Source organism: Haliotis rubra, unplaced genomic scaffold (genome assembly GCF_003918875.1).
Source record: "Haliotis rubra isolate DU_JTF1 unplaced genomic scaffold, ASM391887v1 Scf183, whole genome shotgun sequence".
Classification (NCBI taxonomy): Eukaryota; Metazoa; Mollusca; class Gastropoda; order Lepetellida; family Haliotidae; genus Haliotis; species Haliotis rubra.
In genome coordinates, this window is record NW_025765814.1 from 500,718 (window position 1) to 525,536 (window position 24,819).

The 24,819-nt window shown below is 42.8% G+C and overlaps 1 protein-coding gene across 1 annotated transcript in view; it reads right to left on the bottom strand.

The window, feature by feature from the left end:
* The window catches only part of LOC124273673 (lysosomal-trafficking regulator-like), a 110,764-nt gene that overhangs the window by 31,108 nt on the left and 54,837 nt on the right, over positions 1 to 24,819 (bottom strand). The window contains 29 exon segments of the mRNA XM_046708946.1: positions 278 to 466; positions 1,040 to 1,116; positions 1,867 to 2,040; positions 2,716 to 2,847; positions 4,657 to 4,728; positions 5,178 to 5,257; positions 5,455 to 5,868; positions 6,751 to 6,909; positions 7,270 to 7,352; positions 8,412 to 8,498; positions 11,527 to 11,627; positions 11,810 to 11,936; positions 12,057 to 12,226; positions 13,593 to 13,735; positions 14,431 to 14,952; positions 15,301 to 15,435; positions 15,686 to 15,884; positions 16,049 to 16,291; positions 16,294 to 16,332; positions 16,962 to 17,165; positions 17,558 to 17,812; positions 17,973 to 18,338; positions 19,202 to 19,273; positions 19,275 to 19,335; positions 19,946 to 20,087; positions 20,679 to 20,891; positions 21,982 to 22,093; positions 23,017 to 23,079; positions 23,081 to 23,133. Of these exon segments, the coding sequence (XP_046564902.1) occupies positions 278 to 466; positions 1,040 to 1,116; positions 1,867 to 2,040; positions 2,716 to 2,847; positions 4,657 to 4,728; positions 5,178 to 5,257; positions 5,455 to 5,868; positions 6,751 to 6,909; positions 7,270 to 7,352; positions 8,412 to 8,498; positions 11,527 to 11,627; positions 11,810 to 11,936; positions 12,057 to 12,226; positions 13,593 to 13,735; positions 14,431 to 14,952; positions 15,301 to 15,435; positions 15,686 to 15,884; positions 16,049 to 16,291; positions 16,294 to 16,332; positions 16,962 to 17,165; positions 17,558 to 17,812; positions 17,973 to 18,338; positions 19,202 to 19,273; positions 19,275 to 19,335; positions 19,946 to 20,087; positions 20,679 to 20,891; positions 21,982 to 22,093; positions 23,017 to 23,079; positions 23,081 to 23,133 (4,687 nt within the window).

Consider the following 24,819-nt stretch of genomic DNA (forward strand, 5'->3'; position numbering starts at 1 on the left):
AACAATGTAAAACAACACTTCCAAACAGTGCTTACCTCGCCTTCAGAAAAAACAAGGGAAGATAACTCTTCCTACCAGTGCTTACCTCCCCTTCAGAAAAACAGGGGAAGATAACTCTTCCAAACAGTGCTTACCTCTCCTTCAGAAAAAACAAGGGAAGATAACTCTTCCTACCAGAGCTTACCTCTCCTTCAGAAAAACAGGGGGAAGATAACTCTTCCTTAAAGTGACCACTCCTCCTATAGAAAACAGGGAGATAACACCAAACAGTGCCTACCTCTCATGTGTGAGTGTCTGGACGAGCTCCTGCCAAGCTTTCTTCAGCTGGATCTGTTCTGTCATGGACTTCTTGATGTGGTCCACCAGGACCTTCCTCTGGTTGTTCTGTAGCTGAGTCACCGTCTGGGTGACCGTCATGGCCTGGTCAGACACCAGCTTCATGTGCTTCTCATAGTGCTGCAAGACTCTGCAACACAAGACACATCCCAGCTTCACTACATGGGGCACTCTGGCAACAATGCCAAGCTACAGGAAAATGCAATAGAAAAAGCTGTATACGCTTTTCCCTCTCACAAAAAAGCATTTAGAATCGCCTATTCTGCCCCAAATCCTTATAGGGACCCTTTCATCTTGAATCCCTACAAAGGGAGAATCATGGTGCACTGAGTACCTATTCTGCCCTGTACTCCTCACAGGAGACACAAACACAGTATTCAGGGCCTAGATTAGCTCTCTTAGCACTAAGATAGTTGTAAGTTAATGTTAATGTATGGCACTTACGACTATCTTGTAGGCCGAAAATCTAGGCCCTGGGGACTTGAAATCTCTACAGCCCAGACAGTGATGTCATCACTCCAAGAAATGGTTTGAGGTACAGAAATGAGATTCTGTGTAACGATTCTGTTTTCGATTGAAACTACTTTGCATCATAAACCTAAAGTACCTATAATCGGCAGTTCAACCATGAAAACTGTATAGTATATTAAGCATATCCAGGAAATACAGATCCTTCACTTGCTAGTGATCCCGCCCGTCTCACCTTTCTGCTGCCACCTGCTTCTTTTGGGACCACAACTGTTGCGCATTGGTGAGCCGTAGGTCAATAGACCTTTTCTCCTGAAGACACAGACACATTGCAAAGTTATAATAATAATAATAATAATAATGTGTCCATTTATATAGCGTCAAACTCCACACTAGGTATGCTCATAGCGCTAACAATCAAGGCACAGCACATTATTACCCCGGATAACCCAAGCTGCCTGTTAGGCGCTAGAAGGTTATAGTCATATGACTTTTTCCACCGGGTACCCATTTTCCTGCTGGGTGAACAGAGACAATTTTGAACAAACTCACTTGCCTAAGGTGAGACCACATGTGTCACATGTGCTTCGTTGTGGGGCAGGACTCAAGTCCTATAAAACTCTCAGGAGTCAAGCTGCCAAATACAGTCACCCATCCAAGGACTCTCCGAGCTCGCCGATTTGTGACCTGAGCTTTGAGCAAAGGACCACACTATGAGCATGAAACTATGAGCATATATATCAAAGGAGAAACCAAACTACTAAGGATGAGTGAGCGAGCAAGCTTAGTTTCATGCTGCATTCAACAATATTCCAGCGGTCTGTCAATAATCGAGTCTGGACCACACAATCCAGTGATCAACAGCATGAGCATCGATTTGTGCAGTTGGGAACCGATGACATATGTCAACCACGTCAGCGAGCCTGACCACCTGATCCCGTTAGTCGCCTCTTACGACAAGCATGGGTTAATGAAGATCAATATTCTAACCCGGACATTCACGGGTACAAACTACTAAGGGAAACAGAGTTATAACTTGAAAGGTCAGTAAGTACAACGCACCTCATCTAGCACAGCCTGTTGCTGGGGGGTGAGCATCCTGTCAGTCATGTAGACGACAAAGCCACTCTGCCGCAGGAGGTTGAGGAGGATGCAGCCCTGCTCTCTCTGGGTCCCGACCAACCAGTCTCTCCAGGTTGTCAGCAGGTTGTACAGGTAGTAACTCAGCTCCTGGCCCTGGAGCAGGACAATCACCCTCACTCAACATCACATACAGTACAATGTCATAACCTCACAGTTCCACTCGGTATATTTGAAGTCTAAATGTCACGGTACCAGTCTGTTGGAATCAAACTTCACAGTACCACTCGGTCCTTTCACAGAACCATTCAATGTCAGAGTATCACTCGATCCTGGTACATTTGAACCATTGAAAGTCGTTACAGAACCAACCTCTACAGTACCAATCTGTCTTGTCAAAGTACCTGTTTGTCCATTTGAAGCCTCAACCCCACAGTACCACTCGATCTCGTCACAATACCATTCAATCCTTTAGAAATTTCAACATTACTAAAAACTTGATCAATAGAAGTACCAGCTTATCAACTGATCAAAGAGACTTAAATGATGTTGTTAACTAAAGTTGATGAAACTAAAAACACTTCAGGAACAATCACTAAGCAATTAAATCCTTCTTCAACTCTACTCTTTTTTTTAAATCCTGTAACACATGCAAGTAGATACGGACTGTCCTATTAACTTTTGGTCTTGGTTTCTTATAAAGAATACTTTATGATGAGCCAACAATTATAGCAAAGTGGGTTAACAAGGTGAATATGCTCAATGACAATAACCGCTTGGAAATTAAGAAAAAGTACAAGAGCCATTATCTGTTATGCAAGTGTCACTCACCAGCTGCGGTGTTGAGATGAGCATCTTGATGACGTCCCGCCCCTTTGTCTCTCCCATGATGAAGGACAGACCATACAGACGCATGTTGAAGTCCATCTTGGTAGACAGCATGCACAGGAGCAGACGGCCAAACTACAACACAACCCAAGTCTGTAGCACGAAGACACAACCATAGACCATGTATACAGAATCCCTTCCCAGACTACAACACAACACTATAGGAGGTAAACACCACCATAGTCCATGTATACAGAATCCCTTCCCAGACTACAACACAACACTATAGGAGGTAAACACAACCATAGTCCATGTATACAGAATCCCTTCCCAGACTACAACACAACACTATAGGAGGTAAACACCACCATAGTCCATGTATACAGAATCCCTTCCCAGACTACAACACAACACTATAGGAGGTAAACACAACCATAGTCCATGTATACAGAATCCCTTCCCAGACTACAACACAACACTATAGGAGGTAAACACCACCATAGTCCATGTATACAGAATCCCTTCCCAGACTACAACACAACACTACAGGAGGTAAACACAACCATAGTCCATGTATACAGAATCCCTTCCCAGACTACAACACAACACTATAGGAGGTAAACACCACCATAGTCCATGTATACAGAATCCCTTCCTAGACTACAACACAACACTATAGGAGGTAAACACAACCATAGTCCATGTATACAGAATCCCTTCCCAGACTACAACACAACACTATAGGAGGTAAACACCACCATAGTCCATGTATACAGAATCCCTTCCCAGACTACAACACAACACTATAGGAGGTAAACACCACCATAGTCCATGTATACAGAATCCCTTCCCAGACTACAACACAACACTACAGCAGGTAAACACCACCATAGTCCATGTATACAGAATCCCTTCCCAGACTACAACACAACACTACAGCAGGTAAACACCACCATAGACCATGTATACAGAATCCCTTCCCAGACTACAACACAACACTACAGCAGGTAAACACCACCATAGACCATGTATACAGAATCCCTTCCCAGACTACAACACAACACTATAGGAGGTAAACACCACCATAGTCCATGTATACAGAATCCCTTCCCAGACTACAACACATACACTATAGGAGGTAAACACCACCATAGTCCATGTATACAGAATCCCTTCCCAGACTACAACACAACACTATAGGAGGTAAACACCACCATAGTCCATGTATACAGAATCCCTTCCCAGACTACAACACAACACTATAGGAGGTAAACACCACCATAGTCCATGTATACAGAATCCCTTCCCAGACTACAACACAACACTATAGGAGGTAAACACCACCATAGTCCATGTATACAGAATCCCTTCCCAGACTACAACACAACACTATAGGAGGTAAACACCACCATAGTCCATGTATACAGAATCCCTTCCCAGACTACAACACAACACTATAGGAGGTAAACACCACCATAGTCCATGTATACAGAATCCCAGACTTCCCAGACTACAACACAACACTATAGGAGGTAAACACCACCATAGTCCATGTATACAGAATCCCTTCCCAGACTACAACACAACACTATAGGAGGTAAACACCACCATAGTCCATGTATACAGAATCCCTTCCCAGACTACAACATGACACTACAGGAGGTAAACACCACCATAGTCCATGTATACAGAATCCCTTCCCAGACTACAACACAACACTACAGGAGGTAAACACCACCATAGTCCATAGTCCATACAACATGACACTACAGGAGGTAAACACCACCATAGTCCATGTATACAGAATCCCTTCCCAGACTACAACACAACACTACAGGAGGTAAACACCACCATAGTCCATGTATACAGAATCCCTTCCCAGACTACAACATGACATTAGTCTGTATGAGGAAGACAGGAGCCTGTCCAGAAGATGGATCTTACCTGCTGTCTGATGACATCTTTGGCTCCCCACATGATTACATTACGTGACTTGCGGTTGGTCCCACCTTTATCCTGTGACAAAGAAACACAGGATCATCCACGATCAAAATATGCTAACAGGATAAATCATTTAATAAATCAATTACTCCAGTTTGTACTATGTTACAATGCTTGAAACAGAGCATCAACGTTTATACAGACATCTGCATGTCAGTGTGGACATGAAAGAGTTACATGACTTACCAGAGTAAACTCCAGACATCTGACCAGTGCGGACATGAAAGAGTTACATGTCCTACCAGGGTAAACTCCAGACATCTGATGTCAGTGTGGACATGAAGAGTTGTTGTCTTACCAGACTAAACTGACATCTGCATGTCAGTGTGGACATGAAAGAGTTACATGACTTACCAGGGTAAACTCTCTGCATGTCAGTGTCTTCACCAAAGAGTTACATGACTTACCAGGGTAAACTCCAGACATCTGCATGTCAGTGTGGACAGGAAACATACACCACTTACCAGAGTAAACTCCAGACCACGGTAGGTGATGTTGAAAAGTTTGGTGAACTTCCAGACTGTGGTTTTGCTGAAGAACATCTCTATCACACTCATCCTTCATGATCAACATGATCTTCAACAATAAACATGAAACTTCACACTCCATCCTTCATGATCAATAAACAATAAACATGATCTTCAACAATAAACAGGAACTTCCATAGTAAAAATATCACTTAAGTGACGTGTCTGAAAATGAAGGAGAAATGATATGTTTGTAAGAAAGTGTTGAGCTCACCTATGTTAACAATGAGGTCCACAGCAAACACCAACAACTTCTTGAATCGTTCTAAGAGTTCGGACTGATTCACAGCAACAAACATCAGCTTTTTCCTCTTGCCAAAAAACTGTGCAATGCGGGACTGATTGGCTGCTTTCTTCTGTGCAATATCACGTAACTTGCTTGTCCGAACAAGTTGGTAGGAATCCAGAAAATCGGTATCAGTTGAGCCTGGCAGACCCGTTTTAGATGAAGGCGCTGTGTCGTCAAATGGCTGATCTGTAAATTGATCAGAGCTCTTCGATGATGATGTTTGTTTCCTTGTGGGTTGTCTCCCCTTGGCTAGCTGTGATTGGATGCTGCTGGAGAGGGAGGAGTCGGAGGCGGGGAGGAGTGAATAGAGGTAGGCACTGGAGGGGTCGCTGTAGCTGCCTGCAAGGGAGGAAAGGTCAAGGTCACAGATCCGTGAGGTGGATTGTGTGGGTGGAAGCCATCAGGCATGGTAAATTGAGTTTTGGATATGCTACTGTGCAGAGCTGCATCCCTAAGGCACACCCTGAAACCAATGATAATTGGATTGTTGTCCAAAATTTCTAAGCTGTAGATGTAGCATATAGAATTAGCAAAGCGGATGATGAGGTGCATATACATGTGGTTTAAGCAAGAATTTGTTTTCATACTGATGGGCCTATGTAAGCACACTTATGTCCGTTTTAATGCTTTTGAATATAATGCTGATACATACAAAAAGACACAAATATACATCATCTGCCATATTCTACATAGGGCTCACACATCAGTAATAAGTAAAACAACATTTGCTACAAGCTGATTGGCTAAAATCAGCTGTTCCATTGTTTTAATTTTTTGTGAATATTCCTAGAGGAACGTGACCCTACCCCTCCAGTTTCAGTGACTGACCCTGCCCTTGCAGTTGAAGATATGTTCCCCTTACAGTTTAAAGGATGTGCCCCTGCCCCTACAGTTTAGTTGAGGTGCCCCTGCCCAGTTTTTAGGTATGTGCCCTTGTCACTCCCGTTTGAGGGATGTGCCCCTGCCCCTACAGATGGAGGTATGTGCCTCCTGTCCCTACAGTTAAAGGACATGCCTCCATCAGTAGTGTGGGCGATGTGCCCCTGCCTCTATAGTGTGGGTGATGTGCCCCTGCCCCTATAGTGTGGGTGATGTGCCCCTGCCCCTATAGTGTGGGTGATGTGCCCCTGCCCCTATAGTGTGGGTGATGTGCCCCTGCCCCTACAGTGTGGGGGATGTGCCCCTGCCCCTACAGCGTGGGGGATGTGCCCCTGCCCCTACCATAGCTGCCAGCGCTGGAGGTGCTTCCCCCTGACATGGTGAACCAGTTGAGAGGCTGCTGGCTGATGTCCTCGCTGCGTCTCTCCACATACTCGATGATGAAGATGACCATGACATACTGGAGGTCCCGCAGGTTCTGACAGCGCCGCTGACTGTCTTCTGTGGGAACAGTCAGGAGAACAGTGAACATCTCAGAAAACATGAAGAACTAACTACACCAACATTACCTATGACCACATGGATATACCAATGAGAACACAAAAACAACAAATATTTTTGTAGGCACCTAGTTTCTGTCATCAAAGGCAATTATATAACAAGACTAGTAATTCATCCCTTGCCTGAACAATCTTTTCCCATGTATTTTCTTTTCTTCTCTTCACTTTTTCTTGGTGACTCTTGGCCCCATCCGCTCACCCTAATTCTCAACATTTAGCACTCTCATCACTGCTTTACCCACTCCTTTTGTCCTTCCTACTTTACCCCTACCCTCCCGCTACTCCTTGCCAGACTCCATACCTGATGCCTGTTCCTTGTCCTCCAAAGCCTTCAGAAGGTTGAACATGTCCTCTACCTGCTGGTAGTGTGTCACCCCACTCCAACTGTCATGAACAAGACACATTTTAATATTCAGTATCTCAATCAGAAACCAGTAAATCAAAAATGTAGAATACCAACATTCATTCATGAAGGACAGATAACCCATAATTCTGAGTACTGATCCACTTGACCATGGAGGCGGTATCTATATGCTATGACTGACAGCTATCTCGACCAACCAGGGCTCCCTACCTGTACTCTCTGACAGCTAGGGTACACAAGACTCTTAACCTACTGGACCAAACTCTTTTACCTAGGCGGGTCCCTATATGCTATGACTGACAGCTATCCTGACCAACCAGGACTCCCTACCTGAACTCTCTGACAGCCAGGGTACACAGGACTCTTTACCTACTGGACCAAAGGCCTATATGCTATGGACAGCTATCTCGACCAACCAGGGCTCCCTACCTGTACCTCTACAGCCAGGGTACACAGGACTCTTTACCTACTGGACCATGGAGGCGGGTCCCTATATGCTATGACTGATCTATCTCGACCAACGGGGCTCCTACCTGTACTCTCTGACAGCCAGGGTACACAGGACTCTTTACCTACTGGACCATGGAGGCTGGGTCCCTATATGCTATGACTGACAGCTATCTCGACCAACCGGGGCTCCCTACCTGTACTCCCTGACAGCCAGGGTACACAGGACTCTTTACCTACTGGACCATGGAGGCGGTCCCTATATGCTATGACTGACAGCTATCTCGACCAACCGGGCTCCCTACCTGAACTCCCTGACAGCCAGGGTACACAGGACTCTTTACCTACTGGACCATGGAGGCGGTCCCTATATGCTATGACTGACAGCTATCTCGACCAACCGGGGCTCCCTACCTGAACTCCCTGACAGCCAGGGTACACAGGACTCTTTACCTACTGGACCATGGAGGCGGTCCCTATATGCTATGACTGACAGCTATCTCGACCAACCGGGGCTCCCTACCTGAACTCCCTGACAGCCAGGGTACACAGGACTCTTTACCTACTGGACCATGGAGGCGGTCCCTATATGCTATGACTGACAGCTATCTCGACCAACCGGGGCTCCCTACCTGAACTCCCTGACAGCCAGGGTACACAGGACTCTTCGTACATCCAGCAGCAGAAGGTTACTCTCTGAATCAACTACATCTGTCGGCCTGAAAGAGGGGAAGAAGTTGATACAAACATGTATTTAACTTACAAACCTACACCGCTGTCATTCTATTGTTCTTAAAGGTCACATAAACCCTAGGGGTAAAATACATAAATCACTAACTGGCATCGTTATAAATGAAACCCGTCATTAAAACTACTCATTTCGACCTTTAATTGACTTAAATCGACCTTTTGACAACAGTGCACAATTCTCACCCATGAACAAAATTTCAACCAATCAGAGCGGCGCGACTCTGTGACATCATATGAGGAATAGCTTTGAGGGCCGATGCAGAATTCATCTACATTTTAGGGGTAAAATTATCTTGTTTACAGGCTTGTATAAACCTGAAATCGTGACAATTGTTGTGGAAAATGAAAGCTATATGTTCTCACAATCTACTGTCATTTAATTTTGTCTCCTGCTTTGCCTAGTTTCCGAGTTACAACTTGTTTTCATAAACGCTTCTGTCACAATTGATTGGTGTCGTTAGGCCCTATTTGTATAATGACTGATCCAAATTGATCCCATTTCTGTGTTTTTACCTCGATATTTAATCATGTCATGTAAAAATCTGTTTGTATTCTCAAAACAGTGTCGGCCCATAAGTTTTCACATGCAATACAGCAATTAATACTCCTTATGTTGTAACCCGTGTTAGGTGGTATAAACCTACACATGTTATTTGTCATCATTCACTTGATGGTCAGTTAATGAATTTATAACAGGTATAATTAGTGGTAACACACTTAGATTACCCGACAAAGGTTCCCATTTGTCATTTCTTGTGTCTGGAGTAAATATTCAACATTATAAACATCGATCAAAGGATTAACCGATAACATGGTGATTGATTAATTACTTTTATCTTACACAGCGGAATTGTCAAAAGGTAGTGTTTATGTATGTAGATTTACTAATCTATACTGAATACACTCTGCGTGTCGGTGTCTGCGTAAAAACAACGTCCTTCTTTCAAAGGATTAACCGCAATACATTGATTGATTGCCCATTATTGGCTAACTAAATTACTGTTTTTTTAATGAAAGGCGGACATTATGCAATTAGTTGCCAGGTGTGCTATCTTGGGTGACCAATGAGACTATACACCAATACCTGAACAGATTTATCACTTTTTTCGTATATTAAACTGTTAAAAGACACATCATTTGGAACAGTTTTGTGGATATTGATGGATACATTCCTCAAACAAGGTAATGGCCTGATATTGTTCCTATAACTGTTTTAATTTTAATATTTGCATTTTGTTTTTATTCATTTGTCGTGGCATTCAACAGAATAATTGTTTTCGCAGTGAAGTGTAATGAGACAGACAAGCGTTACACTAGGGCGTATGTGCGAATTATGATTCACATTGGCAAACTATAAAATGTCTAGATATTACAGTTCTGTTATGAATTCACTATAAGTATCAGCAGATAGTCAGCTTTTAATTTAGTTTCAAAATTCATAAAAGTATGATAATAAACTAATTAGGATTATAAGACCAAATATAAAGACGCACATTGACTAGTATCTACATACTGGTGAGTGGACATTAACCATGTGAATGTAGCAAGACATTTATCTCAAGCAGTATTGTGACTTCGACTCCCACCTCGGCTTCTGTGGAAGAAATCGTTATGTTATAAGTTGTGTCATGCAAAATCCTTTTGGTTATGATTCCAATACATATTTAACTCTGAGTAGAAAGTAGTTTTGATTTTCTAACTTGATGAAAACAAACTATAATCTCATTAATGCTAACAGACTTTACGATTTTCAAAATGGCGGCCCTGTGTCGGAACATCCGCCAGTCTGAGGATAAATGCTATTTAGGTTTGTTTTCACCGAGGTTACAAAATCAAAACTACTTTCTACTGGTAGTAAAAATATGTATTTTATTGATAGCCAATAGGATTTTGCATGACATAGCGTATAACATAACAATTTCTCTCTGGCAGCGAGGTGGGTGTCAATAAAATACTACTTACAATATTATTGTTACTTGACCACAACCTCACTTCCGAGGAAGAAATGCGTTATGTTACAAGTTGTGTTATGGAAAATCTTTATGGTCATCAATCATATACATATTTTACTATAACTAGTAAGTAGTTTTGATTCTTTAACTTCCGTGAAGCGATCTGAACACAAGTAAGATATCGTTTCAGGCTTCCACAACAGCTAAACCGCGCACTCACAAACATAACCCATTTAGCCACGAACTGCGGGGTCCTGTGGAAATCTGTGCATGGTGACACCATCACCCGACCCTAGGAGCAATTGGCGACAAAGCAACGATTCGGCATGTAATGCGTTAGTTCATGTCGAGAAATCATCAAAATGATGGCGTGCTACACACTTTCTATACAACTAACTGAAAATCGTTCCTCATATGACGTCACTGCAGTGCTCTGGCGACAGAGTTCACGTAACCTGTCTGTGGTTTCGTTGGCGGGCGAGAGGAAGCAAGGCGACTTTTGGCCACTTTTAATCGCTTCGGTATTAATTAACCACAAGTTTTTAAAGAATAAATTTGGTGTTCCGCGCATAAGACTAACCACAAATCTTTCATATGTATGGTTAAAAAGAGTAACAAAAACAAAGTTTAGTGGTTCTTTAGTTCTTAAGGTTTCCTCAAATAGGGAAAAGCCTACAAACACAGTTGCTGGTACAAGCCTAGGTCCTTTTCTCTCACTAGCAGTTTTACATTTTAAACCAAAACCTCAGAGTTGTGCTGCGACATTAACCTAAACAAATCCTAATCTTAAAACACTAAGACTCTTGGCTAGTGACAATTGCTTTTACTGTTTTGTGCTCAGAAGCTGACTGTATTCCTGTATCAAGTGAGAGCATGAAGCCATAGTCAGCACTATTACAGATACAGCTATAGAACAGATGAGTGTAAATCTGTGCCAAGCATTCCAGCAAAGTACTGTTGGCATGCGCTGACACAGACAGACGTTATGCTGTAATGACAAGGCTGCTTTCTGTCCCACCAGGTGATGAGAGAGCTAGTGACGTACCTGTTGGTCTGTCTGTTGATCATGGTGATGAGGTTGGTGAGCACCTCCATCAAGCCCTGCTCCAGGAGAATGGAGGACAGCATTGGGCAGTGGACCAAGAGCTGCAAAACATGGCACAGGGTACAAACACAAAACACAACACGCCAGAGAATACGTACAGATTTCTTGTGGGTGGGTGATTGGGAAATGATTGAACAAGTTATTTACAAGTTCACTGAAAGAGAATGAGTGGCTGAACATAGGGGATCATGAATAAATGAACACCTGGAATCTGTATACTGACCTGATCAAGGAGACTTAGAGTGTTGTGGCACAGCGGCAGGTCATGTGCCGTCTGCTCAATCAGGCACAACAGCAGCACCACAGATGACTGCTGCAGGCTGGAAAACTCCACAATCTCCCCATCTAACCTGGAAACAAGCAAAATCCTTTCACTAGGAAACTCAGGGGATCTGATTCAGCTGCCTAGGTCAAACACATTACTATCCTCCAATGACAACTTTGGAATTAATGATCAAAAACAAACTTACTCGTCTTCAAACGTAAATGACCGTTCCAACATGATGGAGACAGCTGCTTCAATGTGTTCCTTCCGGGCCGGGTATTGGTGGATCTGATTGGCCAACAGGGAGAAGCCATCCATTTTGACGAAGTTCTCCAGATGTTGTGGAGGTGCCATCGCAGTATACATCCCAATCAGCTGGGTAAGTTGGGTAATCAGAGAAATATTTCAATTATAAAATGTCGGGACTACGGGGTGAAGACCTCAGGCAACGTGGGAGTAGAGTCTATGGTATTATGAAAGCCTAACATAATAGAACAAGGATCATAAACAGGCAATTCTTGGATTAAACTAGATGGAGCCTGGCAGGAGAGGACCACATGCCGTACAGCCCAGACTATGTGACATGACCACTATTCACAGTAACTCCCACTCACCTAACTCTAACCATAATTAAGCAATGGCCTCACTCAGCTAATCCCAACCTTGATAAAGGTATGACCTCACCAGCTAATCCCGACCTTGATAAAGGTATGTCCTCGATCAAGGTATGACCTCACCCACCCTCGATAAAGGTATGACCTCATTCACCTAATCCCGACCTTGATAAAGGTATGACCTCACCCAGCTAATCCTGACCTTGATAAAGGTATGTCCTCGATAAAGGTATGACCTCACCCACCCTCGATAAAGGTATGACCTCACCCACCTAAACCCAACCTCGATAAAGGTATGACCTCACCCAGCTAATCCTGACCTTGATAAAGGTATGTCCTCGATAAAGGTATGACCTCACCCAGCTAATCCTGACCTTGATAAAGGTATGTCCTCGATAAAGGTATGACCTCACCCACCCTCGATAAAGGTATGACCTCACCCACCTAAACCCAACCTCGATAAAGGTATGACCTCACCCAGCTAATCCTGACCTTGATAAAGGTATGTCCTCGATAAAGGTATGACCTCACCCACCCTTGATAAAGGTATGACCTCACCCACCTAAACCCAACCCGATAAAGGTATGACCTCACCCAGCTAATCCTGACCTTGATAAAGGTATGTCCTCGATAAAGGTATGACCTCACCACCCACCCTCGATAAAGGTATGACCTCACCCACCTAAACCCAACCTCGATAAAGGTATGACCTCACCCAGCTAATCCTGACCTTGATAAAGGTATGTCCTCGATAAAGGTATGACCTCACCCACCCTCGATAAAGGTATGACCTCACCCACCTAAACCCAACCTCGATAAAGGTATGACCTCACCCAGCTAATCCTGACCTTGATAAAGGTATGACCTCACCCACCCTCGATAAAGGTATGACCTCACCCACCCTCAATAAAGGTATGACCTCACCCACCCTCGATAAAGGTATGACCTTACCTACATAATGCCAACCTTGATAAAGTTATCACATTTTACAAAAACATCTTTTCCTAAACACATTGAGGATTTTACCAAAACAAGTAACACAGTTATCCAAGTTGAATGAAACAATTCATTTCAAATTATCTTTATTCCAACTTTATATGTTCTCTAAACCTGTATGAGACACATACCCTAATGACTGCTTCTCTGATCTGTGGAGAGCTGTTCTGGGCCAGGACAATGAGGCTGCCGGCATTGAGCACCTTGTTGTACATCCTGTCTGCATTGCTGTCTGGCAGTCTGGCCACCAAGTCACTCAGGTAGTTGAGCAGATCTGAAGGAAAACAAGATGGAAGTGCACCAAAGTCACAACCAAGGAACCTAGCTCATTACAGGAGAACATTAACAAACTCCTGTGCCTGCCATGGGCTGAATGTTACAAAGAACATGAACCATAGGGTAGCCAAGGAGATAAAGGATTCACGCATCACACCAAACACAGGTTTGATTCCCTCTTCAGTACACACACACTGTGTGAAACTCATTTTCGGTGTCCCCACCCATGATATTACTTGAATATTACGAACAATGACATAAAGTAGTTGTCACTCACTACCGGATCAACAGTTGATGAAATTACATCACTCTCATGGTGCTAAAATTGTTGAGAAGCTGAGGGCCAGGGTCCTGTTTCACAAAGCTCTCGTAAGCGCTACGACTATCGTAAGTCAATGTTACAGTATAGGAGGTAGGAAAGTTACGAGATCTTAGCCTTACGAGAGCTTTGTGAAACAGGGCCCAGCAATGCTAGTAACGATTGTAACCATACTCTTGATAAAAGGTGAATGACATGCGAGTCTTTTGACCTGTATCATATGACATCCTTGGAATTGAAGACATATGAACAGATATCCAAGGCTTCCTTCCAGAAAGCTATCACAGAATTTGGTTTACGATGCCCTCAGTTCTCTGATTACTTTCCTGAACTGGGCACTCAACAATCTGACTTGAATTCTGGCTTCTACTCACTAGCACAGAGGGTGACCAGTCCCACGTCCCGTTCTCCCATGTCCTTCTCGTCTTCATCAAACTCCATGTGACCGTCCTCCATATCCTCATCCTTCTCTCCCTCCACAGCTGACAACAGCGACGACGTCTGCTGGCTCTCCTCACTGACGATCGACCCCTCAGATTCTCTAATCACAATCTTCTGATCTTTAGCACTTATCTCCAAATGCCGTTCCGATTCCGCACTCCCATCATACCCGTTTCCTGCTCTACTCTCTGAGCTTGTGGACTCTGTGTCAGTGATGGAGGCTTCCTTCAGAGTGTGGGTCCGGACTCGTACCTGCCCCTGGAGAATCTCATCCCCACTCTGGGAGTGTGAGAAGCCTGGCGTGGCCATGATGGTTGGGCTAGGATGTATTGGGGGAAAGTCAGTAGACTCTGATGTGCTGAGGTCTGGTGAGGGGAGAGACGAGAGGTCCTCCTTTCCAAGAGAAGGAGAATCAGACTCTCTGACTGCTGAACCCTCTTGATCACCTGCTGATTCTAGAAAGGATAGAATTTTGTGAAATTTATGTGACCCATTTGAACATACTCAAAGGTCAACAATATATACCACAAACCGAATTCAGTACCGTGAGGGGCAGTGGGGTAGCCTAGTGGTTAAAGCGTCTGCTCCTCACGCTGAAGACCTGGGTTCGATTCCCCACATGGGTACAATGTGTGAAGCCCATTCCTGGTGTCCCCAGCTGTGATATTGCTGGAATATTGCTAAAAGCGGTGTAAAACTAAACTCACTCACTCAGTACCGTGAAATTATATTTCACAATGTTGCATACTACAAAACTCCCTGAAAGCAGCCTCTGTCATAATGTAAGCATAACAGAAGCGTACCTGTATTGCTGCTTCCCCCATCTGTCCTTGACCTTGGATCGTCACTCTGATCCTCTGATCCCGAGACAGACTTCTTCACAGATCGGCTACGCACAGTGACTTTTGTAGTTGGTGTCGACTTGGCAGATGTATTTGCTACAGAAACAGGCATTGTTTAAACCAAATTGAATACCAAACTCAACATTTTTGATAGCAGAAAGGGACCAAATTTCAATTCTTGTTATCTGACATCAACAGCAACATCAATGTTAAGAATAACACGGACACAAGGTTTTCAGTCAAGTCATTGTTGTCTATGGATGACATACTTAAAAGGTGAATACAATGCACTGAAAGAGGAAATCATTCTGGCTGTCATGTATAACTGTCCAAGATGTCTACGTACCCCACCAGCAGCGCAGGAAGTGACTGGACGTAGCATGAACGATAAACGTGCTGGCCGCAGGGTGGACCAGCAACAGGAAGTCAGTGACCGCCACAAGCATTACTGGATCAGGAGGAAATCCCAGCATGCCCTCTACAATGGCCGACACAGCTTGCCCAACAACTGGAGTCATAGATGGCAGGCCTTCTTGGATACGTTCCTGAAATATTGACAGCTAGTGATAGTTCCGTTGATCAATTTTAGTCACGGTGTGAGATGAACTAAGTGTCTGTGACTTTTCAACAGACATCCATAACTGAGGGTAGTGGTCAGAATCATTTCTACAACAGCACCCAAACAGAATAGAAGGCAATTCGAACCTACCAGATAAATATAGAAAATCTTGTTCATAATTCCCCAAGCGCGGAACTGCTTAATGTTGACGTCCCGGTGCTGATGGTCTGGACGTATCAGAGTCTGCAAAGACTGGAAAAGTAGCTCCATCACTCCTTCCTCTGCCTTCTCCCAGATGCGCCAGGACAACAGCAGTTGCTGAAGGATAGAGATGTCACGCACCACGGCCTCAGTGCCCTGACGCAGTATGGGCACGCATGCAGACGCATGTCGGGTCGGAACAGCGATTCCGAGGTACAGGAATCCAGTAGTGCCTGCAGTAGTACATATGAACAAAGTTGCCACATCAGAGTAGGTTCAATGAATATCAGATTCTTACCAAATTCTCACCCGTCTTTTCAGGTTAGAAAAACTAGCACAGCGATACAAAGTATGTTATAAGAGCATAAAGGGAGGAAAGGGACGCTACTCTTGGGTGAGTGATTTTACGTCTGCTTTTTTAAAGGGAACTTCAAGGGATTTCAAGTGTTCCACTATCATTCGCAAGAGGAAGGAGACAAGCATAATTAGCATGAGTCAGGATAAGGAAAAATAATAAGTTGTTCACTGCTCCCTCGGGGCCCATAGGTTGATGTTCCCTTGATGTTTGTTAATGTCAACTTCGGGCTCAGGGAACATAAACAAACATCAAGGGTACATCAATCCATGTCCCCCTCATGACCAGTGAACAACTTATAATAATCATTGTATGCAGTCCTATGTACAAATGATTCCTCTGTACTATAGTGAGCTAAGATTTTACATCATATCAGAAAAAGTGTAGATTTGGTGATTAACATATGGCCTATCTATTAAAAAGCAATCAGCCTAATTTTGAGACCTAGTCCTTAACAACAACCAGCCTAAATTTAAGAAATAGCTATAAAACCGCAAGCAGCCTCACCTTGAGGACTTCATATCCCACAATGCTCCTGGAAGTGACAAGAACTTTCCGCAACATGGCATAGCCCTGGATGTTGTGGAACTCGAGTGCCAGATGGGGCAGATGGTGGATGAGGCTGAACAGGAGTCGGAGGATCTTACTCTGCAGCCTCTCCACCCGGCGGCATTCCGCAGGGTCACTCTCTTCGCTACAACCCTCGTAGATCTAACAGATGACAACATCATTTCAGTTATATTTTCAATCTGGATATAACAGCAAGAGTTTTGAAACCAATTTTCAACTAGTTATTTAATAACAATTAAACCTCATGTCCAGATGTATCAGTAAAATGTGAAGGTCCATCCGATGCTTTCCTTTAACCACAGTTAATGTGTCATGGCATGATAGATATACCCTATTACATTAAAGAATCAGGTGGTCCTTCACTCTTTGAGTTGTACATAATGGCTGCAATTCTGAAAATCTGAGACTGGGAAAACATCAATATGAACATTTTTATTTCCGGAACACAAATGTTTGCAACCTGCCATTTGTGAAAGATTTCCGTATGTGACAAGTGTCTGTAAACAAAAGCAGAAGCAGTGTCTTTTCAGTACCTTTGCCACCATGAAGACGAATGTGTAGACTCCCCCGACCTGCTCCACAGCTTTCTCCAGTGTCTGGTGGGATCGGTTCTGGAGGCGGCCCAGTTCTGTCCACTTCAGCATTGTCGGGCTCTGGAAGAGCAGGGGATCCTGGGAAGCCGTTGGGTGCACGAGTCCGAGGTTCGTTAGCATCTCATGTAGGCTGTTGAAGCAGTACTGGCTCAGGCAAGATGGTGTTTCAGCTGAGTAAGTCAGGACAGTGGATGTCTGCAGGGAGAGCAACTGGCATGAAATATTCTGTATTGAAAGGTATGGATGTATAGCCCAGCATGTTTGGAGATAAACAGAGTGATATATATTTGATCATGACACAAATCATGTCTCCGTAACCATGGCAACAAAACATGATGAATCTTGTCCTCCTTACCCTCGCCTTCTCCATGTCCGACAACGTTGTGGCTCCAACCAGGACATCGAGCGAGAGATCCGCCTGACACAGGACGTCCTTGGAGAGGTACGGCACATAAATGGAGTTCATGTCTGAGCAGTCACACTTGCTGACCGAGGTCAGATTTGGCCCGAGACTGTAATGGTGGAACCACCACTCCCGACTGAGGCTGGCTGTCTTGAAGACCATCATGTTTCCCAGGTGCCAGTGCCCCATGTCCGTAGGCTCCTCTTTCACGTGACCCACCAGCAGCATTGGCACAGATGACGTCGGCTTGCGTGAGAAGTTGGCCGGGTAATCCAGAATTATCTCCCTTGACATGCAGCCATCTATGACAAGCAGGGTCTGAAACAATCCCAGGATATTGTAATATGGAAAGGAACAGTAGATCTACTAATGTCAGAAATGAAACATGCTATATTACTGCATGACATGCAAACATATTCACCACAAATCAACTTTTCGTACAAACTGAGCTGAAACATATTATGCACATTGCATACACAATCAGTTGTTCTTCAACCTCAGTGTATCTTAGCAAATATACCTTAAACAGGAGATGGTACTTTTACCGTAAGCACACAATACAAAGTGTTCTCTTCCTTGAGATTAAATTTTTTTTAAAGGTGCACAAGTCATATTTGTATTCAGACTGTACTGTATCAATAAAGCACCAAGAGATAGGGGTGAAACGGTACGCCCTTTCCATGGTATGGTACGTATTGCGGTACAAGAGTATATGAGATAAGAAGATAATGCAGAAAGAAAACAAACTCATAGGTTTTGACAAAATGATTCAATTTCTCAACATTTTGGAAAAGGTTTAAAAAAGGTTAATAAAACGATGGTACAAAAACCGAAAATACTGATTTCGGGGATTGCATTACGGTACACCGAACTGAAGGCAAAACAATGCGGTTCTACTAATACCGCAGTATACCGTTTCACCCCCTACCCAGAGATATGTTGTATCAATACATCCCTTGTTTTCATATCAGTACAGTTTCAAGAGACACACTGTATAAATACATAATTAAATCCCTGTGTTTATATCAGTACAGTATCATACACGTTGTAAAATCACTACATGTAAAGGGGGACACGCTATTTCAGCATATCAACATTTGATATATTTCATTACTGAAACACAACCATGATAAAGTTTAGTAACCGTTAGATACTGTCATGCTGATTGTATAGTAGATTACCTTCCCAACAAGGGTACTTCCATTCAGCTTCTCTTCATAGGAAACAACCAAGTGATGCCACATGCCAGGGGGAAATAACTCTGTCAGAACTCGACTCCTTCATTACCTCAGTCTCCAATGAGCCACTTGTTATTCTGGGTAACACAAACATTGCCACTTTAATGAACCAGGTCTGGTAAAATGGGTTTAAAGTTGTGTTGAAGATTACTACTATGATCCATACAACGACATAAAAGCGAGAGTGTACGGCATCTTGTACTAGCCCAGACTAGTTCGATGGAGCTAGCCCACTGAGATACCATGTCCAAGATTAACATGGGTACCCTACTCAGACACAGTACAATGACTCCCAGCTGCCAAGTCCATGTCATGTCCTCTGAACCTGCAGGCAGGGTAAGAACAAGTACCATCATTTAAAGATTTTTAGGTGGATAGAACCACGAACATTCCACATTCTTGGCACACACTCTCACCTCTAGGCCATGAAGGTAAGAATAATCAAAGGGAATCTGAAGGATAATCTCCATGAGTGCATGAGTGAGTTTTGATTACACTTTATTTGCAGCATTTAGGCAATATCACACCATGGAACAACATCAATAGACTTTATACCCCCCATCAGGTGGGAGTCAAACACAGACCTTCAGTCACACTTGCAAATGATTTACCAACATGGCCACCCACTGCTCCAACATATCATAAGGTAATGATCACATGACATAAAGATCAGCAACTTCTCAGTACCTAAATACAAATGATCTCGTCCTGACATCAATCCACACTTCAAACATCTTCTCAACATTGCCGACAGAAAGTACATGCAGACACTCGCAGACAGGGTATTGAGACAGGTTCTTCTGGGAGCCCTCGGACTTGCACTCGCCATCTACAAGAACATTTTCAAAATCATTTCAGCAAACGCATTTCAATGCAGTCAGTGAGTCAGTTTTCCTTGGTGTACAGTGAGTGAGTGAGTGAGTTTAGTTTTACGCCGCACTCAGCAATATTCCAGCTATATGGCGGCGGTCTGTAAATGATCAAATCTGGACCAGACAATCCAGTGATCAACATGATGAGCATCGATCTACGCAATTGGGAACCGATGACATGTGTCAACCAAGCCAGCGAGCCTGACCACCCGATCCCGTTAGTCGCCTCCTATGACAAGCATGGGTTACTGAAGATCAATATTCTAACCCGGACCTTCACGGGTTCCTTGGTGTACAGACAAAACAAGTCAAACCAAAAACATGAGAACAACATGTGCTAAGAATTCAGAAGGTTCTCTCCTTCAGTCTTACATAGTACTCAAAACAGCTTTACATGGTTAAGGATCACTGGAATCTTTCAAAATACTTGAGTTAATCTGTTACTTGTCACACATACTTGAACAGAGTATCATAAACAGCATATCATGATACCTCCCAAAGAATGCCTGATTTGAGGATGACCCATTGCCATGGTTTCTGGTACTCACTGAAATTGATGGAATTGAAGACAAGTGATGATGAATGATCCTTCCTCAGCTTTGGGAGGTGCATGAGAGGGTCGTCCGTGACGTCTGCTACTTTCATCCACCATGACACACTGAAGCCATTGCTGACCGGCGGCCATGTAATCGAGTCCTTGATGTCACACTGCATGGCTGTTTTGCACCACACATACTGAGGACAGGGGTCTTCGGAGGATTCTGAAATAAAGCAAATCATTTAACTAAAAACACCCAAACCAAACAAAAATATACACAAGAGTCATCAGAAGATGACATATTCCCCCGGCCCCCACATATTTGAAAGAACAAATCATCTGACAGTTACTTAGAGTCCAGCTTGATGTCTTTTCAGACTAAGTCCAAATCGTTTCCATGGAAATCATGAAAAACATAAATGCCAAAAATGTGTAAATAGCAAAAGGCACCACTTCAAAATCTGACTCATAAATCTGCCAAGTTCTGTTGTAAAGATATTAAGGGTTTTTGAGTTGTGCGATGGAAATGAAGCCCATCCCTCCCTTTTGAGACTAAGTCCAAATCGTTTCCATGGAAACCGGGTAAAAATAAAAATGCCAAAAATCTGTAAATAGCAAAAGGCACCACTTTGGGATCTGCCTCACATATCTGCCAAGTTTTGCTGAAAGATATTAAGAAGTTTTTGAGTTGTGCTCCAGAAACGAAACCTACCCCTCCCTTTTGAGACTAAGTCAAAATCGTTTCCAATGAAACCAAGAAAAATAAAAATGACAAAAATCTGTAAATAGCAAAAGGCACCACTGTAGATTCTGTTTGATATATCTACCAATTTTTGTTGAAAAATATTTAACGGTCTTATGCTCCGGAAACAAAATGATTATGGACGGACGGACGGACGAGCCGTCGACTATATCCCCCTGCATTACATGCCGGAGGGATAAAAATAAATGTGTCTCTTTAATTCCAGATTTTAAAAACAGAAAGATGATCAAACTGTGTCCTTTTCTTAAACATATTTTTAAACATGGTCTTGTTTTCCAACAGAAAAAGACAGAAGATAATTAGAGACAGTAAAATAAGGGTTGGTAGTGAATTACACCATTCTCCAATTTTTGCAAGCTGTTAATAGGATGTTATCTGTCAATTCTGTTTTATTTGATTTATTATAATACATATACTGTTAGTAACTTAATATGAAATAGAAACATCCTTTTTACCCCCAGTGCTACCTGTACAATTAGAGAATACAAACTACAGGTAGTAACTGTTGCTGAGAGATAAATGACCTTGACCTCCTGTCCAAATGTCTGACCTGTGTCTGGAGCAGCTGGTGGGTTTGTCCGGGACGTGGGGAAGGTGATGGTGTAGCACGGCTCCACCTGGGAGTTCTCCACGACACTCATCAGGGTTGACAAGATCGAGTCCTGAAGGGAGGTAATCATCAACAGTTTCAATGTAGTATTCTCACTCAGTATTAATGCCGCACTCAATAATATTCCAGCTGGATGACGGCGGTCTGTTAATAGTTTACTCTGGGGCAGATAATTCAGCAACCAACATCACGAGAATCTTGAGGATCCAATGACAATCATCAACCAAATATGTGAGTCTGACCACTTGATTGTGTTTATCACATCTTACGACAACACAAGAGGACCATTTCTAACCCAGATCTTGCAGGCAGCATTTTCATTCAAACACAGACAATCATGTTTCCTGTGATGGGAAGTTGGATTATGTTAGGTCCCTAAAAGGCCCACCTTTTAATAAACTTGAACAGGAAAGCAGAGCTCCAGATAAGATTTAGCTCATGTGGGTACTGTACCCACTGTATGTTTTGGAGCGGGTATTATGAATGTTGAGTGGGTATTTCATTTTCAGTTACCCACTGCTTTCAAATATGTGCGTATTTCAGTCATTTTACTCACCTAAGTATTATGTCATTAAGTAAGTTTACTAAGCAGGTATGTCCCGCCGCCTTATATCATACCTAATCAAAGCCAACTTAAATATAATGGAAATGATTTCATAAAAAAATCACTTATCCGATACTGACAGTACAACACTAGTCCTATACTAACAGTACAACTTGATAGCAATCGATGTCTTTTTCATTACGGAAGCGATTTTTATAAATATATTCCGCACGCATTTGTTTTAAACTTTTTGCGTATCTAACATTTTAAATGTGTAATTGGTACGCAACAATTATTTTTCAATGCGTAATTGGAAATTTTCTATGCATATTTTACCCGGATACGCAGCTTATCTGGGCCTCTGGGAAAGGTCCTCAAAATCTATTAGAACTTTTTTAGACTTACGGACAAGACAGCTCATTAGTACTCACCACAGGGTACCCCTCGACAAGGAACAGACGAATGTACAGTCGCAGTTCATTGGCTGCTATTTCCCGTCTGTGCCACAAGCTGGATCAGAGACAGCAGAATCTCTCGAAGAGCCAGCTCTGAAGTTAGGGAGCAGAGCAATCACCTTCAAATAGTGACTGTTAACAAAAGCTACTTATCCATCATATCACTGCAGGTTATACTGTAGCTGTACATGACAAGAGTCATCAGAAGATGACATATCCCCCCGGCCCCCACATCTTTGAAAGAACAAATCATCTGACAGTTACTTAAAGTCCAGCTTGATTTTAGACTAAGTGCAAATTGTTTCCATGGAAATCATGAAAAAAATAAATGACAAAAATCTGCAAATAGCAAAAGGCACCACTTTGGGATCTGCCTCACATATCTGCCAAGTTTTGCTGAAAGATATTAAGAAGTTTTCGCGTTGTGCTCCGGAAACAAAACCCATCCCTTCCTTTTTGAGACTAAGTTCGAATCATTTCCATGGAAACCGAGAAAATAATAAATCACAAATATCTGCAAATAGCAAAAGGCACCACTTCAAGATCTGCCTCACATATCTGCCAAGTTTTGCTGAAAGATATAGAGAGGTTTTTGAGTTGTGCTCCGGAAACGAAGCCCACCCCTCACTTTTGGGATTAAGTCCGAATCGTTTCCATGGAAACCGGGAAAAATAAAAATGCCAAAAATCTGCAAATAGCAAAAGGCACAACTTTAGGATCTGTTTGATATATCTACCAAGTTTTGTTGAAAAATATTATACGGTTTTTGAGTTGTGCTCCGGAAACGAAAGCAATCCTTACTTTTTGAGACTAAGTCCAAAATGTTTCCATGGAAACCAAGAAAAATAAAAATGCCAAAAATCTGCAAATAGCAAAAGGCACCACTTAAGGTTGTGTTTGATATATCTACCAAGTTTTTTTGAAAAATATTGAACGGTTCTTGGGTTATGCTCCGGAAACGAAGCCCACCCCTCACTTCTGGGACTAAGTCCGAATCGTTTCCATGGAAACCGGGAAAAATAAAAATGCCAAAAATCTGCAAATAGCAAAAGGCACCACTTAAGGTTCTGTTTGATATATCTACCAAGTCTTGTAGAAAAATACTGAACGGTTCTTGAGTTATGCTCCGGAAACGAAGCCCACCCCTCACTTTTGGGACTAAGTCCGAATCGTTTCCATGGAAACCGGGAAAAATAAAAATGCCAAAAATCTGCAAATAGCAAAAGGCACAACTTCAGGATCGGTTTGATATATCTACCAAGTTTTGTTGAAAAATATTGAATGGTTCTTGAGTCATGCTCCGGAAACGAAAGCAATCCTTATTTTTTGAGACTAAGTTCAAAATGTTTTTATGGAAACTGGGAAAAATAAAAATGCCAAAAATCGGCAAATAGCAAAAGGCACAACTTAAGGTTCTGTTTCATAGATCTACCAAGTTTTGTTGAAAAATACTGAACGGTTCTTGAGTTATGCTCCGGAAACGAAGCCCACCTCTCACTTTTGGGACTAAGTCCGAATCGTTTCCATGGAAACCGGGAAAAATAAAACTGCCAAAAATCTGTGAATAGCAAAAGGCACCACTCTAGGATCTGTTTGATATATCTACCAAGTTTTGTTGAAAAATACTGAACGGTTCTTGAGTTATGCTCCGGAAACGAAGCCCACCCTTCTTTAAGACTAAGTCCAAAACGTTTCCATGGAAACCGAGAAAAATAAAAATGACAATAATCTGTAAATAGCAAAAGGCACCACCTTAGGTTATGTTTGACATATCTACCG